General features: G+C 44.9%; 1 protein-coding gene across 1 annotated transcript in view; it reads left to right on the top strand.

Moving 5' to 3' along the window:
• Positions 1 to 17,922, top strand: part of LOC121546140 (sortilin) — a 52,144-nt gene that overhangs the window by 6,527 nt on the left and 27,695 nt on the right. The window contains exons 2-6 of the mRNA XM_045209561.1: positions 1,676 to 1,735; positions 3,528 to 3,601; positions 4,143 to 4,245; positions 4,437 to 4,598; positions 9,305 to 9,378. Coding sequence (XP_045065496.1) covers positions 1,676 to 1,735; positions 3,528 to 3,601; positions 4,143 to 4,245; positions 4,437 to 4,598; positions 9,305 to 9,378 — 473 coding nt within the window. The remainder of the gene's footprint in view (positions 1 to 1,675; positions 1,736 to 3,527; positions 3,602 to 4,142; positions 4,246 to 4,436; positions 4,599 to 9,304; positions 9,379 to 17,922) is intronic.

The following is a 17,922-nucleotide window of genomic DNA, read 5'->3' as shown; positions in this document are numbered from 1 at the left end:
AAAAATTGATCCTTGGTTGCAACACTCACAACCGAGTTCCAAACTGCCTCTGGAAGCAACGTCAGCACAAGAACTGTTAGTTGGGAACTTCATAAAATGGGTTTCCATGGCCGAGCAGCCGCACACAAGCCTAAGATCACCATGCGCAATGCCAAGCGTCGGCTGGAGTGGTGTAAGCCTCCCGAGTGGCGCAGTGGTCTAAGGCACTGCATCGCAGTGCTAGCTGTGCCACTAGAGATCCTGGTTCGAATCCAGGCTCTGTCGTAGCCGGCCGCGACCGGGAGACCCATGGGGCGGCGCACAATTGGCCCAGCATCATCCAGGGTAGGGGAGGCAATGGCCGGCAGGGATGTAGCTCAGTTGGTAGAGCATGGCGTTTGCAACGCCAGGGCTGTGGGTTCGATTCCCACGGGGGGCCAGTATGAATTATATTTTTTTATAATGTATGCACTCACTAACTGTAAGTCGCTCTGGATAAGAGCGTCTGCTAAATGACTAAAATGTAAATGTGTAAAGCTTGCCGCCATTGGACTCTGGAGCAGTGGAAACGCGTTCTCTGGAGTGATGAATCACGCTTCACTATCTGGCAGTCCGACGGACGAATCTAGGTTTGGCGGATGCCAGGAGAACGATACCTTCCTGAATGCATAGTGCCAACTGTAAAGTTTGGTGGAGGAGGAATAATGATCTGGGGCTGTTTTTCATGGTTCGGGCTAGGCCCCTTAGTTTCAGTGAAGGGAAATCTTAACGCTACAGCATATAATGACATTCTAGACGATTCTGTGCTTCCAACTTTGTGGCAACAGTTTGGGGAAGGCCCTTTCCTGTTTCACCATGACAATGCCCCTGTGCACAAAGCAAGGTCCATACAGAAATGGTTTGTCGAATCGGTGTGGAAGAACTTGACTGGCCAGCACAGAGCCCTGACCTCAACCCCATCAAACACCTTTGGGATAAATTGGAACGCCGACTGCGAGCCAGGCCTAATCGCCCAACATCAGTGCCCGACCTCACTAATGCTCTTCTAGCTGAATGGAAGCAAGTCCCCGCAGCAATGTTCCAACATCTACATTACATTTTAGTCATTTAGCAGACGCTCTTATCCAGAGCGACTTACGAGTGCATACATTATTATTATATTTAAAAAAAATTCATACTGGCCCACCGTGGGACTCGAACCCACAACCCTGGCATTGCAAACGCCATGCTCTACCAACTGAGCTACATGCCGGCCATTCCCTCCCCTACCCTGGACGACCCTGGGCCAATTGTGCGCCGCCCCATGGGTCTCCCGGTCACGGCCGGCTACGACAGAGCCTGGGCTCGAACCATGATCTCTAGTGGCACAGCTAGCACTGCGATGCAGTGCCTTAGACCACTGCGCCAGAAGGGTGGAGGCTGTTATAGCAGCAAAGGGGGGACCAACTCTGTATTAATGCCCATGATTTTGGAATGAGGTGTTCGACGAGCAGGTGTCCACATATTTTTTGACCGTGTAGCGTATACCCTTATTACATTATTAGATCTGCTGCAGGTAATATTGAAGAGCGTGTATGTCTAGAGACGACTGCTGTATGACACGCTGCATGACTAATGTGATGGCTTCCTTCCTTTTTAATTATGTAATAAATAATAAATAATAAAAATAGTCTTATTTTCTCTCTTTTCTTGTCAGTATTCCTTCGACGACCTGAGTGGGTCCGTGTCACTGGCCTGGGTCGGAGACGCCACCGGGGTGAGTTTTACTATCCCAGTGTTCCATTCTGTCCCAATTTACGTGCTGATTTTTTAGTTTTTAATGATCATTATGTGTCAAACCAGGGTCTCAAACTCATAGATGGAATACAGGTGTTCCATACTAAAGCAGTAAGGCCCGAGGGGCTGTGGTATATGGCCAGGACAGCCTTTAGCCGTGGTATATTGGCCATATACCACCATCCACCGAGATGCCCTGTTGCTATTATAAACTGGTTACCCAATGTAATTAGAACAGTAAAAATCAATGTTTTGTCATACCCGTGGTATACAGTCTCACATACTACGGCTTTCAGCCAATCAGCATTCAGGGCTCGAACCACCCAGTTTATACTAGTCCTTACAGGTGTTCTGTACTAGTCCTTACAGGTGTTCTGTACTAGTCCTTACAGGTGTTCTGTACTAGTCCTTACAGGTGTTCTGTACTAGTCCTTACAGGTGTTCTGTACTAGTCCTTACAGGTGTTCTGTACTAGTCCTTACAGGTGTTCTGTACTAGTCCTTACAGGTGTTCTGTACTAGTCCTTACAGGTGTTCTGTACTAGTCCTTACAGGTGTTCTGTACTAGTCCTTACAGGTGTTCTATACTAGTCCTTACAGGTGTTCTGTACTAGTCCTTACAGGTGTTCTGTACTAGTCCTTACAGGTGTTCTGTACTAGTCCTTACAGGTGTTCTGTACTAGTCCTTACAGGTGTTCTGTACTAGTCCTTACAGGTGTTCTGTACTAGTCCTTACAGGTGTTCTGTACTAGTCCATACAGGTGTTCTGTACTAGTCCTTACAGGTGTTCTATACTAGTCCTTACAGGTGTTCTGTACTAGTCCTTACAGGTGTTCTGTACTAGTCCTTACAGGTGTTCTATACTAGTCCTTACAGGTGTTCTGTACTAGTCCTTACAGGTGTTCTATACTAGTCCTTACAGGTGTTCTGTACTAGTCCTTACAGGTGTTCTGTACTAGTCCTTACAGGTGTTCTGTACTAGTCCTTACAGGTGTTCTGTACTAGTCCTTACAGGTGTTCTGTACTAGTCCTTGCAGGTGTTCTGTACTAGTCCTTACAGGTGTTCTATACTAGTCCTTACAGGTGTTCTATACTAGTCCTTACAGGTGTTCTGTACTAGTCCTTACAGGTGTTCTGTACTAGTCCTTACAGGTGTTCTGTACTAGTCCTTACAGGTGTTCTGTACTAGTCCTTACAGGTGTTCTGTACTAGTCCTTACAGGTGTTCTGTACTAGTCCTTACAGGTGTTCTGTACTAGTCCTTACAGGTGTTCTGTACTAGTCCTTACAGGTGTTCTGTACTAGTCCTTACAGGTGTTCTGTACTAGTCCTTACAGGTGTTCTATACTAGTCCTTACAGGTGTTCTGTACTAGTCCTTACAGGTGTTCTGTACTAGTCCTTACAGGTGTTCTGTACTAGTCCTTACAGGTGTTCTATACTAGTCCTTACAGGTGTTCTGTACTAGTCCTTACAGGTGTTCTGTACTAGTCCTTACAGGTGTTCTGTACTAGTCCTTACAGGTGTTCTGTACTAGTCCTTACAGGTGTTCTGTACTAGTCCTTACAGGTGTTCTGTACTAGTCCTTACAGGTGTTCTGTACTAGTCCTTACAGGTGTTCTGTACTAGTCCTTACAGGTGTTCTGTACTAGTCCTTACAGGTGTTCTGTACTAGTCCTTACAGGTGTTCTGTACTAGTCCTTACAGGTGTTCTGTACTAGTCCTTACAGGTGTTCTTTACTAGTCCTTACAGGTGTTCTGACTTGTTCTCTACAGGTCATTCTGGCTCTGACAACATTCCAGGTGCCGTTCTTCATGTTGAGATTCGGTCAGTCTAAACTCTATCGAAGGTAAGGGTTCTTCATGTTGAGATTCGGTCAGTCTAAACTCTATCGAAGGTAAGGGTTGTTCATGTTGAGATTCGGTCAGTCTAAACTCTATCGAAGGTAAGGGTTCTTCATGTTGAGATTCGGTCAGTCTAAACTCTATTGAAGGTAAGGGTTCTTCATGTTGAGATTCGGTCAGTCTAAACTCTATCGAAGGTAAGGGTTCTTCATGTTGAGATTCGGTCAGTCTAAACTCTATCGAAGGTAAGGGTTCTTCATGTTGAGATTCGGTCAGTCTAAACTCTATCGAAGGTAAGGGTTCTTCATGTTGAGATTCTGTCAGTCTAAACTCTATCGAAGGTAAGGGTTGTTCATGTTGAGATTCGGTCAGTCTAAACTCTATCGCAGTTATGAGCAGACTGATTCACCACCAGTTATGTCGGAAGAATGTCCGTGTAAGAATACAGATATTCTTTGAGCTGACAACTGGTTAAATATTAAAAGTGTGTGTATTTGGAAAAGAGTGTCCTATTTGACCGCCTCACCTCCTTCTCTTCCCCCTCAGTGAGAACTATGGGAAGTCGTTCCAGGACGTCACAAACCTCATCAACAACACTTTCATCAGGACAGAGTTCGGCATCGCCATCGGACCAGAGAACTCTGGGAAGGTAAGAAGCATTTTGTGTTTAGAACCTGTGAACTAGCCTATAAGAAACACTTTACTGAAATCTTTGTTACTTTTCTAAGCTTTATAATAAGGCTTAAAAAATATGGTATGTCTCCATATGTAGCAAAAGGCTGTTCAATGTTCAGAATAGTTGTAGAAGTTAATTTGGTTTGCCTGGCCTGCTCCTCCCAGGTGATCCTGACAGGTGATGTGTCTGGCAGCCTGGGCTCTCGTATCTTTCTCTCCAGAGACTTTGGGAACAGCTTTGAGCAGCAGGACCTTCCCTTCAACCCCCTGATGCAGATCATATACAACCCCAGAGACGCCAATGTTCTCCTGGTCATCAGCAACACTGTGAGTGTGGGGGGGTCAGGGTGTTTGTGTGTATGTTTGTGTGTATGTTTGTGTGTGTTTGTGTGTGCTTGCGTATGGAAACTGAGGAGTAGTACAAAATATTTGTACTTCTCCTAATACCCAGTACTTTATCCAGTATCAGTACTTTATCAGTACTTTTACACACCTGTCGTCTGGCCAGTCTCAGGATTGACGAGCTGCTCAGAGCCTCTTTATCTAAGGCCTTATTCCCACTACGAGAGATGAAGGAGAGCGGAGTGGAGAAAGAGATATCTACTTTCAATTCACATCCTATATTATTATATATACTATATAATTCATGTTACATCCTTGCCTTACCTTTTGTTGTGGCTGGCAACGTGACATTCTTGGTTTGCAGCTCAAATTTACTGTAAATATCACAGTAGCCACTAGCCAGTAAGCTATTCAACAATCCAATCCAAAAATGTATAATAATAATAATATATATTATTAATATATAATCTCAATTTAATCAATTTAAAATTCAGACTAACACAACACAATGTGGAATAAGTCAAGGGGTATGAATACTTTCTGAAGGCACTGCAGCTATCTAGCAGGAGTTAGCTGTGTGTTGTCAGCCAATTGAATGTGTTCGGATGAGAAACTAAACCCTTTAATAGTCTGCACATGCTTGTGAATTGTTGCATTATTCAATAGCGTAATATGTTTTCAGAGGTAGACTGGCTCTGGCAGCCAAAACAGCTAAATACTCCCATCTAAACATGTATCGATTCTCAATTGTGATATAGTTCTAGAAACATAAAGCCCTTTACTTTAATATCACATCAAAATAATTTCACTAATGCAAAATATACCCTTACTGTACACTGTGTTAACCGGCTTCATCACAGTTGCAGAAGACAGTATTATTCAGTGACAAAACATTTCTATGGCCTTCTTCCATTCCACACAGGTGTTCGGAGCACGCTAGATAGCTAATTAGCACAGGTGGTCCCTCTGTCTTCCGTCTGTCTTCTGTAAACACAGAGATATCACCGTGTGGGAACACTAATCCTATAAAGATGTGTATCAATTTAACCTTAAAAAATAAAAAATATTATTATTATTTCTCGCTGATATGAAAGATAAGGTCCTTACGCTTCCAAAACCGGACTGCAAGCGATGCGTGTTGATGTTCAGACCGAGCTTCGGGGCTCTTAACAAATCCACTCTGTACAGAAGACGTCTTCGTCCAATGACTCTTATGTGTAATGTAATGGAACTGAGAGTCATGATCAAGGGCTAACTAACATTTACATTACATTTAAGTCATTTAGCTTGCAGCTGTAATTGCTGCTAAAGGTGGCTCTACAAACATTTAACATTTAAGTCATTTAGCAGACGCTCTTCGACTTACAAATTGGTGCATTCAACTTAGGATAGCCAGTGGGACAACCACCACTCGGGGAGGGGGGTGTAGAAGGATTACTGTTAGACTATTCCAGGTATTCCTTAAAGAGGTAGGGTTTCAAGTGTCTCCGGAAGGTGGTCAGTGACTCCGCTGTCCTGGCGTCGTGGGGGAGCTTGTTCCACCATTGGGGTGCCAGAGCAGCGAATAGCTTTGACTGGGCTGAGCGGGAACTGTGCTTCCGTAGAGGTAGGGGGGCTAGCAGTGCCCTCGTTTGGGTGTAGGGTCTGATCAGAGCCTGAAGGTAAGGAGGTACCGTTCCCCTCACAGCTCCGTAGGCAAGCACCATGGTTTTGTAGTAGATGCGAGCTTCAACTGGAAGCCAGTGGAGTGTGCGGAGGAGCGGGGTGACGTGAGAGAACTTGGGAAGGTTGAACACCAGACGGGCTGCAGCGTTCTGGATGAGTTGTAGGGGTTTAATGGCACAGGCAGGGAGCCCAGCCAACAGCGAGTTGCAGTAATCCAGACGGGAGATGACAAGTGCCTGGATTAGGACCTGTGCCGCTAACAACATGATCAAGTAACGTTAGTATATCAATAATGAACGTTTACCCCTCCCAATACGAATATAGTACAGTAACTTAGTCATAGTGTCATTCATATTATAATATAGGCTACACAGCTAGGTAACATTAGCTAGCTAGCTAAAGTGTTGGTCCCATGTTTCATGAGCTGAAATAAAAGATCCCACACATTTTGTGCACACATTTTTTTTTTTACATCCCTGTTAGTGAGCATTTCTCCTTTGCCAAGATAATCCATCCACCTGACAGGTGTGGCATATCAAGAAGCTGATTAAACAGCATGATCATTACACAGGTGCACCTTGTGCTGGGGACAATAAAAGGAAACTTTTTTGTTACACAACACAATGCCACAAGTTTTGAGGGAGCGTGCAATTTGCATGTGGGCGAGCGGTTTGCTGATGTCAACGTTGTGAACAGAGAGCCCCATGGTGGGGTTATGGTATGGGCAGGCATAAGCTACGGACAACGAACACAATTGCATTTTATCGATGGCAATTTGAATGCACAGAGATACCGTAACGAGATCCTGAGGCCCATTGTGAGGCCCATTTTCTTTAAGGTATCTGTGACCAACAGATGCATAACTTTATTCCCAGTCATGTGAAATCCATAGATTAGGGCCTAATGAATTTATTTCAATTGACTGATTTCCTCATATGAACTGTAACTCAGTAAAATCTTTGAAATTGTTGCATGTTGCATTTATATTTTTGTTCAGAACAAACCAGGCTTCATTTGATCAATATCATGGAAGTCATTATATGAGGTAAAAGCAAATTGCCACTGAAAACGTTGATGGGGAGTTTCTTTATTGCAGGAAAGCAACAACAAAAAATGCTGTTGAGATTTAAAGCTACGGCGACAACTTCAAAATGTAACGGCTGTTACTACAATTACAGTTAAACTCAATAAAACAAGTCTTTAAAAATAAAGAAAATGTCTTTACATTTCAAAAACATTGCTCTGCTATATAAAAAAAAAATACTGTAAGAATGTTGGCTCAACGAGACAATTCTGTTTACACTGCCTCACTTAGAGGGGGGCAACTGTCGGGCGAGCATGGCTCTAAATTTAAAAATGTTAATTGGTAGCACTGGTGCTTCCAACTGAAAGTAAGGAGCACCACATGATAGATTTAGAACGGCCCATGACATGGTTTATGAATGTTTAAATGCGCTATAGGAAGATACAAATGTGGTGCCGGTAATATGGGTCAGATCTTTTGACCTGGTTGGGTTAGAAGCAAACCGTTTTCGCTGTAGTAATGGTGCAGCCATGACGCTATCGAATCTGCACTCACTTCTTTCTCTTATAAAAAAAAAAAACGTTTCTCCCCAATTTCGTGGTATCCAATTGGTAGCTACAGTCTTGTCCCATCGCTGCAACTTCCGTACAGACTCGGGAGAGGCGAAGGTTGAGAGCCGTGCGTCCTCCGAAACACAACTCTGCCGAGCCTCACTGCTTCTTGACACAATGCCCGCTTAACCCGGAAGCCAGCCGCACCAATGTGTCGGAGGAAACACCGTACACCTGGCGACCGTGTCAGCGTCAGCGTGCACTGAGCCCGGCCCGCCACAGGAGTCGTTAGTGCGCGATGGGACAAGAACATGCCAGCCAAACCCTCCCCTAGCCTGGACGACGCTGGGCCAATTGTACGCCGCCCCATGGGTCTCCCGGTCGCGGCCGGCTGCGACAGAGCCTGGACTCGAACCAGGATCTCTAGTGGCACAACCTTAGACCACTGCGCCACTCGGGAGGCCCTCACTTGTTTCTCTAAGGGCCCTCTGAAACAATGGTCAGGGAAGCCTTATCATCACAACAATTATTATCTGGTTGCACTTTGAGCCCTGCGGACGAGTGTCAAGCGCTACCTCCGGAGGTGACACGTTCGCAACTTTACAGTAATATGTGTAGCCGAGGGTATTTTAGCAAAAAGTGTAAAGACCCTCTAAATCCCTTCATAATCTGACTCAATAGCAGGTCTGACTCAGTAGCAGGTCTGACTCAGTAGCAGGTCTGACTCAGTAGCAGGTCTGACTCAATAGCAGGTCTGACTCAGTAGCAGGTCTGACTCAGTAGCAGGTCTGACTCAGTAGCAGGTCTGACTCAATAGCAGGTCTGACTCAGTAGCAGGTCAGACTCAGTGGCAGGTCAGACTCAATAGCAGGTCTGACTCAGTAGCAGGTCTGACTCAGTAGCAGGTCTGACTCAGTAGCAGGTCTGACTCAATAGCAGGTCTGACTCAGTAGCAGGTCTGACTCAGTAACATGTCTGACTCAATAGCAGGTCTGACTCAGTAGCAGGTCTGACTCAGTAGCAGGTCTGACTCAGTAGCAGGTCTGACTCAGTAGCAGGTCTGACTCAATAGCAGGTCTGACTCAGTAGCAGGTCAGACTCAGTAGCAGGTCTGACTCAGTAGGAGGTCTGACTCAATAGCAGGTCTGACTCAGTAGCAGGTCTGACTCAGTAGCAGGTCTGACTCAGTAGCAGGTCTGACTCAGTAGCAGGTCTGACTCAATAGCAGGTCTGACTCAGTAGCAGGTCTGACTCAGTAGCAGGTCTGACTCAGTAGCAGGTCTGACTCAATAGCAGGTCTGACTCAGTAGCAGGTCTGTTAAATGTGTCAGAGGTGGAGAGTCAAGCTGTGGGAATCCAAACAAAACTAGAGAGAACATTACTGGCGCCATATCTTTTGTTGCGTATGTATATATTTTGAATACCCTTGTAAACCCTTTAACCCTTTACAGAATGAACTCTGGCTGTCTGAGGACTTTGGAGAGAACTGGAGGAAGATCCATGACATGGTGTGTCTGGCCAAATGGTAAGAGACAACAACTTTAGGTAAATATATTAAGAATAGAGTTAGCAGAAGAACCCGTCCTTACATGGCTGCCACAGGGTGAGTTTTTTATATAGGATCTATTAGCAGCCAGTTATCCCATTGCTCATGGTCTGTTTGATTTCCTATAATGAGCTCTGTTGTTATGTAGACTGTACTGAATGTTCCTTTCCTCTGTTGTTATGTAGACTGTACTGAATGTTCCTTTCCTCTGTTGTTATGTAGACTGTACTGAATGTTCCTTTCCTCTGTTGTTATGTAGACTGTACTGAATGTCCCTTTCCTCTGTTGTTATGTAGACTGTACTGAATGTCCCTTTCCTCTGTTGTTATGTAGACTGTACTGAATGTCCCTTTCCTCTGTTGTTATGTAGACTGTACTGAATGTTCCTTTCCTCTGTTGTTATGTAGACTGTACTGAATGTTCCTTTCCTCTGTTGTTATGTAGACTGTACTGAATGTCCCTTTCCTCTGTTGTTATGTAGACTGTACTGAATGTCCCTTTCCTCTGTTGTTATGTAGACTGTACTGAATGTCCCTTTCCTCTGTTGTTATGTAGACTGTACTGAATGTTCCTTTCCTCTGTTGTTATGTAGACTGTACTGAATGTTCCTTTCCTCTGTTGTTATGTAGACTGTACTGAATGTCCCTTTCCTCTGTTGTTATGTAGACTGTACGGAATGTTCCTTTCCTCTTTAACTGCAGCTCAGTACCTCAGGTTGATTTGGTGGAGTTATATTTGCTTGACCTCTTCCCCCTCTGCCAGCTAGCCGATTCATTTTAGATTTAGCATGTTCAGGGGTGAAGGTAAGGCGGTACGGTCCAGTACAGCGTCCCTGCAAAGGAGACACCGTACCGGTAAAACATGAGCTTATCACAATAATTAAAATAAAATGTCAAGAAAACTGTCGGCTATTACACCATTTATTTATCATTATTATTTATCATTAGGCATGAAAAATGTGCGAATGGACTTTAAAACGTGTGGTAGAGCCTACGCTCCAAAACGATGAGAACACCAAGGCAGAGATGACTGGTTGTGTTTATGCCACAATAAAAGGGAATACAGTTTGAACGTTAAATGAGGGAAAAAATTATTTGACCCCCTCTCAATCAGAAAGATTTCTGGCTCCCAGGTGTCTTTTATACAGGTAACGAGCTGAGATTAGGAGCACACTCTTAAAGGGAGTGCTCCTAATCTCAGCTTGTTACCTGTATAAAAGACACCTGTCCACAGAAGCAATCAATCAATCAGATTCCAAACTCTCCACCATGGCCAAGACCAAAGAGCTCTCCAAGGATGTCAGGGACAAGATTGTAGACCTACACAAGGCTGGAATGGGCTACAAGACCATCGCCAAGCAGCTTGGTGAGAAGGTGACAACAGTTGGTGCGATTATTCGCAAATGGAAGAAACACAAAATAACTGTCAATCTCCCTCGGCCTGGGACTCCATGCAAGATCTCACCTCGTGGAGTTGCAATGATCATGAGAACGGTGAGGAATCAGCCCAGAACTACACGGGAGGATCTTGTCAATGATCTCAAGGCAGCTGGGACCATAGTCACCAAGAAAACAATTGGTAACAGACTACGCCGTGAAGGACTGAAATCCTGCTGCGCCCGCAAGGTCCCCCTGCTCAAGAAAGCACATATACATGCCCGTCTGAAGTTTGCCAATGAACATCTGAATGATTCAGAGGAGAACTGGGTGAAAGTGTTGTGGTCAGATGAGACCAAAATGGAGCTCTTTGGCATCAACTCAACTCGCCGTGTTTGGAGGAGGAGGAATGCTGCCTATGACCCCAAGAACACCATTCCCACCGTCAAACATGGAGGTGGAAACATTATGCTTTGGGGGTGTTTTTCTGCTAAGGGGACAGGACAACTTCACCGCATCAAAGGGACGATGGATGGGGCCATGTACCGTCAAATCTTGGGTGAGAACCTCCTTCCCTCAGCCAGGGCATTGAAAATGGGTTGTGGATGGGTATTCCAGCATGACAATGACCCAAAACACACAGGAGTGGCTCAAGAAGAAGCACATTAAGGTCCTGGAGTGGCCTAGCCAGTCTCCAGACCTTAATCCCATAGAAAATATGTGGAGGGAGCTGAAGGTTCGAGTTGCCAAACGTCAGGCTCGAAACCTTAATGACTTGGAGAAGATCTGCAAAGAGGAGTGGGACAAAATCCCTCCTGAGATGTGTGCAACCCTGGTGGCCAACTACAAGAAACGTCTGACCTCTGTGATTGCCAACAAGGGGTTTGCCACCAAGTACTAAGTCATGTTTTGCAGAGGGGTCAAATACTTATTTCCCTCATTAAAATGCAAATCAATTTATAACATTTTTGACATGCGTTTTTCTGGATTTTTTTGTTTTTATTCTGTCTCTCACTGTTCAAATAAACCTACCATTAAAATTATAGACGGATCATTTCTTTGTCAGTGGGCAAATGTACAAAATCAGCAGGGGATCAAATACTTTTTTCCCTCACTGTATATGTAATTCTGAGGTCCCGTACCGGGAAGAAATTACATCTACTTTCATCCCTGAGTATGTTGAATAAACATCCAATACTTCCCCCACTGTTGTCAGGGCACCATACCAACAGTAAAAGCAGGCAGTAAACTGGAATTGCAGTTATGTTAGTTAGTGTTTGACTAGGTGTTCTCTGGACCAAGCCCTATGTTAGTTAGTGACTAGGTGTTCTCTGGACCAAGCCCTATGTTAGTTAGTGACTAGGTGTTCTCTGGACCAAGCCCTATGTTAGTTAGTGACTAGGTGTTCTCTGGACCAAGCCCTATGTTAGTTAGTGTTTGACTAAGTGTTCTCTGGGACAAGCCCTATGTTAGTTAGTGTTTGACTAGATGTTCTCTGGGACAAGCCCAATGTTAGTTAGTGTTTGACTAGGTGTTCTCTGGACCAAGCCCCGTGTTAGTTAGTGTTTGACTAGGTGTTTTCTGGACCAAGCCCCGTGTTAGTTAGTGTTTGACTAGGTGTTCTCTGGACCAAGCCCCGTGTTAGTTAGTGTTTGACTAGGTGTTCTCTGGACCAAGCCCTATGTTAGTTAGTGTTTGACTAGGTGTTCTCTGGACCAAGCCCCATGTTAGTTAGTGACTAGGTGTTCTCTGGACCAAGCCCTATGTTAGTTAGTGACTAGGTGTTCTCTGGACCAAGCCCCATGTTAGTTAGTGTTTGACTAGGTGTTCTCTGGGCCAAGCCCCATGTTAGTTAGTATTTGACTAGGTGTTCTCTTGGACAAGCCCTATGTTAGTTAGTGTTTGACTAGGTGTTTTCTGGACCAAGCCCTATGTTAGTTAGTGTTTGACTAGGTGTTCTCTGGGACAAGCCCCGTGTTAGTTAGTGTTTGACTAGGTGTTCTCTGGACCAAGCCCCGTGTTAGTTAGTGTTTGACTAGGTGTTCTCTGGACCAAGCCCCGTGTTAGTTAGTGTTTGACTAGGTGTTCTCTGGGACAAGCCCCATGTTAGTTAGTGTTTGACTAGGTGTTTTCTGGACCAAGCCCTATGTTAGTTAGTGTTTGACTAGGTGTTCTCTGGACCAAGCCCCATGTTAGTTAGTGTTTGACTAGGTGTTTTCTGGACCAAGCCCCGTGTTAGTTAGTGTTTGACTAGGTGTTCTCTGGACCAAGCCCTATGTTAGTTAGTGTTTGACTAGGTGTTCTCTGGACCAAGCCCTATGTTAGTTAGTGTTTGACTAGGTGTTCTCTGGACCAAGCCCTATGTTAGTTAGTGTTTGACTAGGTGTTCTCTGGGACAAGCCCTATGTTAGTTAGTGTTTGACTAGGTGTTCTCTAGACCAAGCCCTATGTTAGTTAGTGTTTGACTAGGTGTTCTCTGGACCAAGCCCTATGTTAGTTAGTGTTTGACTAGGTGTTCTCTGGGACAAGCCCTATGTTAGTTAGTGTTTGACTAGGTGTTCTCTGGACCAAGCCCTATGTTAGTTAGTGTTTGACTAGGTGTTCTCTGGACCAAGCCCAGTGTTAGTTAGTGTTTGACTAGGTGTTCTCTGGGACAAGCCCTATGTTAGTTAGTGTTTGACTAGGTGTTCTCTGGACCAAGCCCTATGTTAGTTAGTTAGTGACTAGGTGTTTTCTGGACCAAGCCCCATGTTAGTTAGTGTTTGACTAGGTGTTCTCTGGGACAAGCCCCGTGTTAGTTAGTGTTTGACTAGGTGTTCTCTGGACCAAGCCCCGTGTTAGTTAGTGTTTGACTAGGTGTTCTCTGGACCAAGCCCTATGTTAGTTAGTGTTTGACTAGATGTTCTCTGGACCAAGCCCTATGTTAGTTAGTGACTAGGTGTTCTCTGGGACAAGCCCCATGTTAGTTAGTGTTTGACTAGGTGTTCTCTGGACCAAGCCCTATGTTAGTTAGTGTTTGACTAGGTGTTCTCTGGGACAAGCCCCATGTTAGTTAGTGTTTGTCTAGGTGTTCTCTGGACCAAGCCCTATGTTAGTTAGTGTTTGACTAGGTGTTCTCTGGACCAAGCCCTATGTTAGTTAGTGTTTGACTAGGTGTTCTCTGGACCAAGCCCTATGTTAGTTAGTGTTTGACTAGGTGTTCTCTGGACCAAGCCCAGTGTTAGTTATTGTTTGACTAGGTGTTCTCTGGGACAAGCCCCATGTTAGTTAGTGTTTGACTAGGTGTTCTCTGGACCAAGCCCCATGTTAGTTAGTGTTTGACTAGGTGTTCTCTGGACCAAGCCCAGTGTTAGTTAGTGACTAGGTGTTCTCTGGACCAAGCCCCATGTTAGTTAGTTAGTGTTTGACTAGGTGTTCTCTGGACCAAGCCCTATGTTAGTTAGTGTTTGACTAGGTGTTCTCTAGACCAAGCCCCATGTTAGTTAGTGTTTGACTAGGTGTTCTCTGGACCAAGCCCAGTGTTAGTTAGTGACTAGGTGTTCTCTGGACCAAGCCCCGTGTTAGTTAGTGACTAGGTGTTCTCTGGACCAAGCCCCATGTTAGTTAGTGTTTGACTAGGTGTTCTCTGGACCAAGCCCTATGTTAGTTAGTGTTTGACTAGGTGTTCTCTGGACCAAGCCCAGTGTTAGTTAGTGTTTGACTAGGTGTTCTCTGGGACAAGCCCCATGTTAGTTAGTGTTTGACTAGGTGTTCTCTGGACCAAGCCCCATGTTAGTTGGTGTTTGACTAGGTGTTCTCTGGACCAAGCCCTATGTTAGTTAGTGTTTGACTAGGTGTTCTCTGGGACAAGCCCCATGTTAGTTAGTGTTTGACTAGGTGTTCTCTGGACCAAGCACTATGTTAGTTAGTGTTTGACTAGGTGTTCTCTGGACCAAGCCCTATGTTAGTTAGTGTTTGACTAGGTGTTCTCTGGGACAAGCCCTATGTTAGTTAGTGTTTGACTAGGTGTTCTCTGGACCAAGCCCCATGTTAGTTAGTGTTTGACTAGGTGTTCTCTGGGACCAAGCCCCATGTTAGTTAGTTGACTAGGTGTTCTCTGGACCAAGCCCTTTGTTAGTTAGTGTTTGACTAGGTGTTCTCTGGGACAAGCCCTATGTTAGTTAGTGTTTGACTAGGTGTTTTCTGGGACAAGCCCTATGTTAGTTAGTGTTTGACTAGGTGTTCTCTGGGACAAGCCCCATGTTAGTTAGTGTTTGACTAGGTGTTCTCTGGACCAAGCCCCATGTTAGTTAGTGTTAGTGACTAGGTGTTCTCTGGACCAAGCCCCATGTTAGTTAGTAGTTAGTGACTAGGTGTTTCTGGACCAAGCCCCGTGTTAGTTAGTAAGTTAGTGACTAGGTGTTCTCTGGACCAAGCCCTATGTTAGTTAGTGTTTGACTAGGTGTTCTCTGGACCAAGCCCAGTGTTAGTTAGTGTTTGACTAGGTGTTCTCTGGGACAAGCCCCATGTTAGTTAGTGTTTGACTAGGTGTTCTCTGGACCAAGCCCCATGTTAGTTGGTGTTTGACTAGGTGTTCTCTGGACCAAGCCCTATGTTAGTTAGTGTTTGACTAGGTGTTCTCTGGGACAAGCCCCATGTTAGTTAGTGTTTGACTAGGTGTTCTCTGGACCAAGCCCTATGTTAGTTAGTGTTTGACTAGGTGTTCTCTGGACCAAGCCCTATGTTAGTTAGTGTTTGACTAGGTGTTCTCTGGGACAAGCCCTATGTTAGTTAGTGTTTGACTAGGTGTTCTCTGGACCAAGCCCCATGTTAGTTAGTGTTTGACTAGGTGTTCTCTGGGCCAAGCCCCATGTTAGTTAGTGACTAGGTGTTCTCTGGACCAAGCCCTATGTTAGTTAGTGTTTGACTAGGTGTTCTCTGGGACAAGCCCCGTGTTAGTTAGTGTTTGACTAGGTGTTCTCTGGACCAAGCCCTATGTTAGTTAGTGTTTGACTAGGTGTTCTCTGGACCAAGCCCTATGTTAGTTAGTGTTTGACTAGGTGTTCTCTGGACCAAGCCCTATGTTAGTTAGTGTTTGACTAGGTGTTCTCTGGGACAAGCCCCATGTTAGTTAGTGTTTGACTAGGTGTTCTCTGGACCAAGCCCTATGTTAGTTAGTGTTTGACTAGGTGTTCTCTGGACCAAGCCCTATGTTAGTTAGTGTTTGACTAGGTGTTCTCTGGGACAAGCCCTATGTTAGTTAGTGTTTGACTAGGTGTTCTCTGGACCAAGCCCCATGTTAGTTAGTGTTTGACTAGGTGTTCTCTGGGCCAAGCCCCATGTTAGTTAGTGACTAGGTGTTCTCTGGACCAAGCCCTATGTTAGTTAGTGTTTGACTAGGTGTTCTCTGGGACAAGCCCCGTGTTAGTTAGTGTTTGACTAGGTGTTCTCTGGACCAAGCCCTATGTTAGTTAGTGTTTGACTAGGTGTTCTCTGGACCAAGCCCTATGTTAGTTAGTGTTTGACTAGGTGTTCTCTGGGCCAAGCCCCATGTTAGTTAGTGTTTGACTAGGTGTTCTCTGGGCCAAGCCGCATGTTAGTTAGTTAGTGACTAGGTGTTCTCTGGACCAAGCCCTATGTTAGTTAGTGTTTGACTAGGTGTTCTCTGGGACAAGCCCCATGTTAGTTAGTGTTTGACTAGGTGTTCTCTGGACCAAGCACTATGTTAGTTAGTGTTTGACTAGGTGTTCTCTGGACCAAGCCCTATGTTAGTTAGTGTTTGACTAGGTGTTCTCTGGGACAAGCCCTATGTTAGTTAGTGTTTGACTAGGTGTTCTCTGGACCAAGCCCCATGTTAGTTAGTGTTTGACTAGGTGTTCTCTGGGCCAAGCCCCATGTTAGTTAGTGACTAGGTGTTCTCTGGACCAAGCCCTTTGTTAGTTAGTGTTTGACTAGGTGTTCTCTGGACCAAGCCCTATGTTAGTTAGTGTTTGACTAGGTGTTTTCTGGGACAAGCCCTATGTTAGTTAGTGTTTGACTAGGTGTTCTCTGGGACAAGCCCCATGTTAGTTAGTGTTTGACTAGGTGTTCTCTGGACCAAGCCCCATGTTAGTTAGTGTTTGACTAGGTGTTCTCTGGACCAAGCCCCATGTTAGTTAGTTAGTGACTAGGTGTTCTCTGGACCAAGCCCCATGTTAGTTAGTAAGTTAGTGACTAGGTGTTTTCTGGACCAAGCCCCGTGTTAGTTAGTAAGTTAGTGACTAGGTGTTCTCTGGACCAAGCCCTATGTTAGTTAGTGTTTGACTAGGTGTTCTCTGGACCAAGCCCAGTGTTAGTTAGTGTTTGACTAGGTGTTCTCTGGGACAAGCCCCATGTTAGTTAGTGTTTGACTAGGTGTTCTCTGGACCAAGCCCCATGTTAGTTGGTGTTTGACTAGGTGTTATCTGGACCAAGCCCTATGTTAGTTAGTGTTTGACTAGGTGTTCTCTGGGACAAGCCCCATGTTAGTTAGTGTTTGACTAGGTGTTCTCTGGACCAAGCCCTATGTTAGTTAGTGTTTGACTAGGTGTTCTCTGGACCAAGCCCTATGTTAGTTAGTGTTTGACTAGGTGTTCTCTGGGACAAGCCCTATGTTAGTTAGTGTTTGACTAGGTGTTCTCTGGACCAAGCCCCATGTTAGTTAGTGTTTGACTAGGTGTTCTCTGGGCCAAGCCCCATGTTAGTTAGTGACTAGGTGTTCTCTGGACCAAGCCCTATGTTAGTTAGTGTTTGACTAGGTGTTCTCTGGGACAAGCCCCGTGTTAGTTAGTGTTTGACTAGGTGTTCTCTGGACCAAGCCCTATGTTAGTTAGTGTTTGACTAGGTGTTCTCTGGACCAAGCCCTATGTTAGTTAGTGTTTGACTAGGTGTTCTCTGGACCAAGCCCTATGTTAGTTAGTGTTTGACTAGGTGTTCTCTGGGACAAGCCCCATGTTAGTTAGTGTTTGACTAGGTGTTCTCTGGACCAAGCCCTATGTTAGTTAGTGTTTGACTAGGTGTTCTCTGGACCAAGCCCTATGTTAGTTAGTGTTTGACTAGGTGTTCTCTGGGACAAGCCCTATGTTAGTTAGTGTTTGACTAGGTGTTCTCTGGACCAAGCCCCATGTTAGTTAGTGTTTGACTAGGTGTT

The sequence above is a fragment of the Coregonus clupeaformis genome, chromosome 30 (assembly GCF_020615455.1).
Source record: "Coregonus clupeaformis isolate EN_2021a chromosome 30, ASM2061545v1, whole genome shotgun sequence".
NCBI classification, from domain to species: Eukaryota; Metazoa; Chordata; class Actinopteri; order Salmoniformes; family Salmonidae; genus Coregonus; species Coregonus clupeaformis.
Note: the sequence above shows the minus strand (reverse complement) of the source record. Positions and strands in the feature narration are given on the sequence as shown.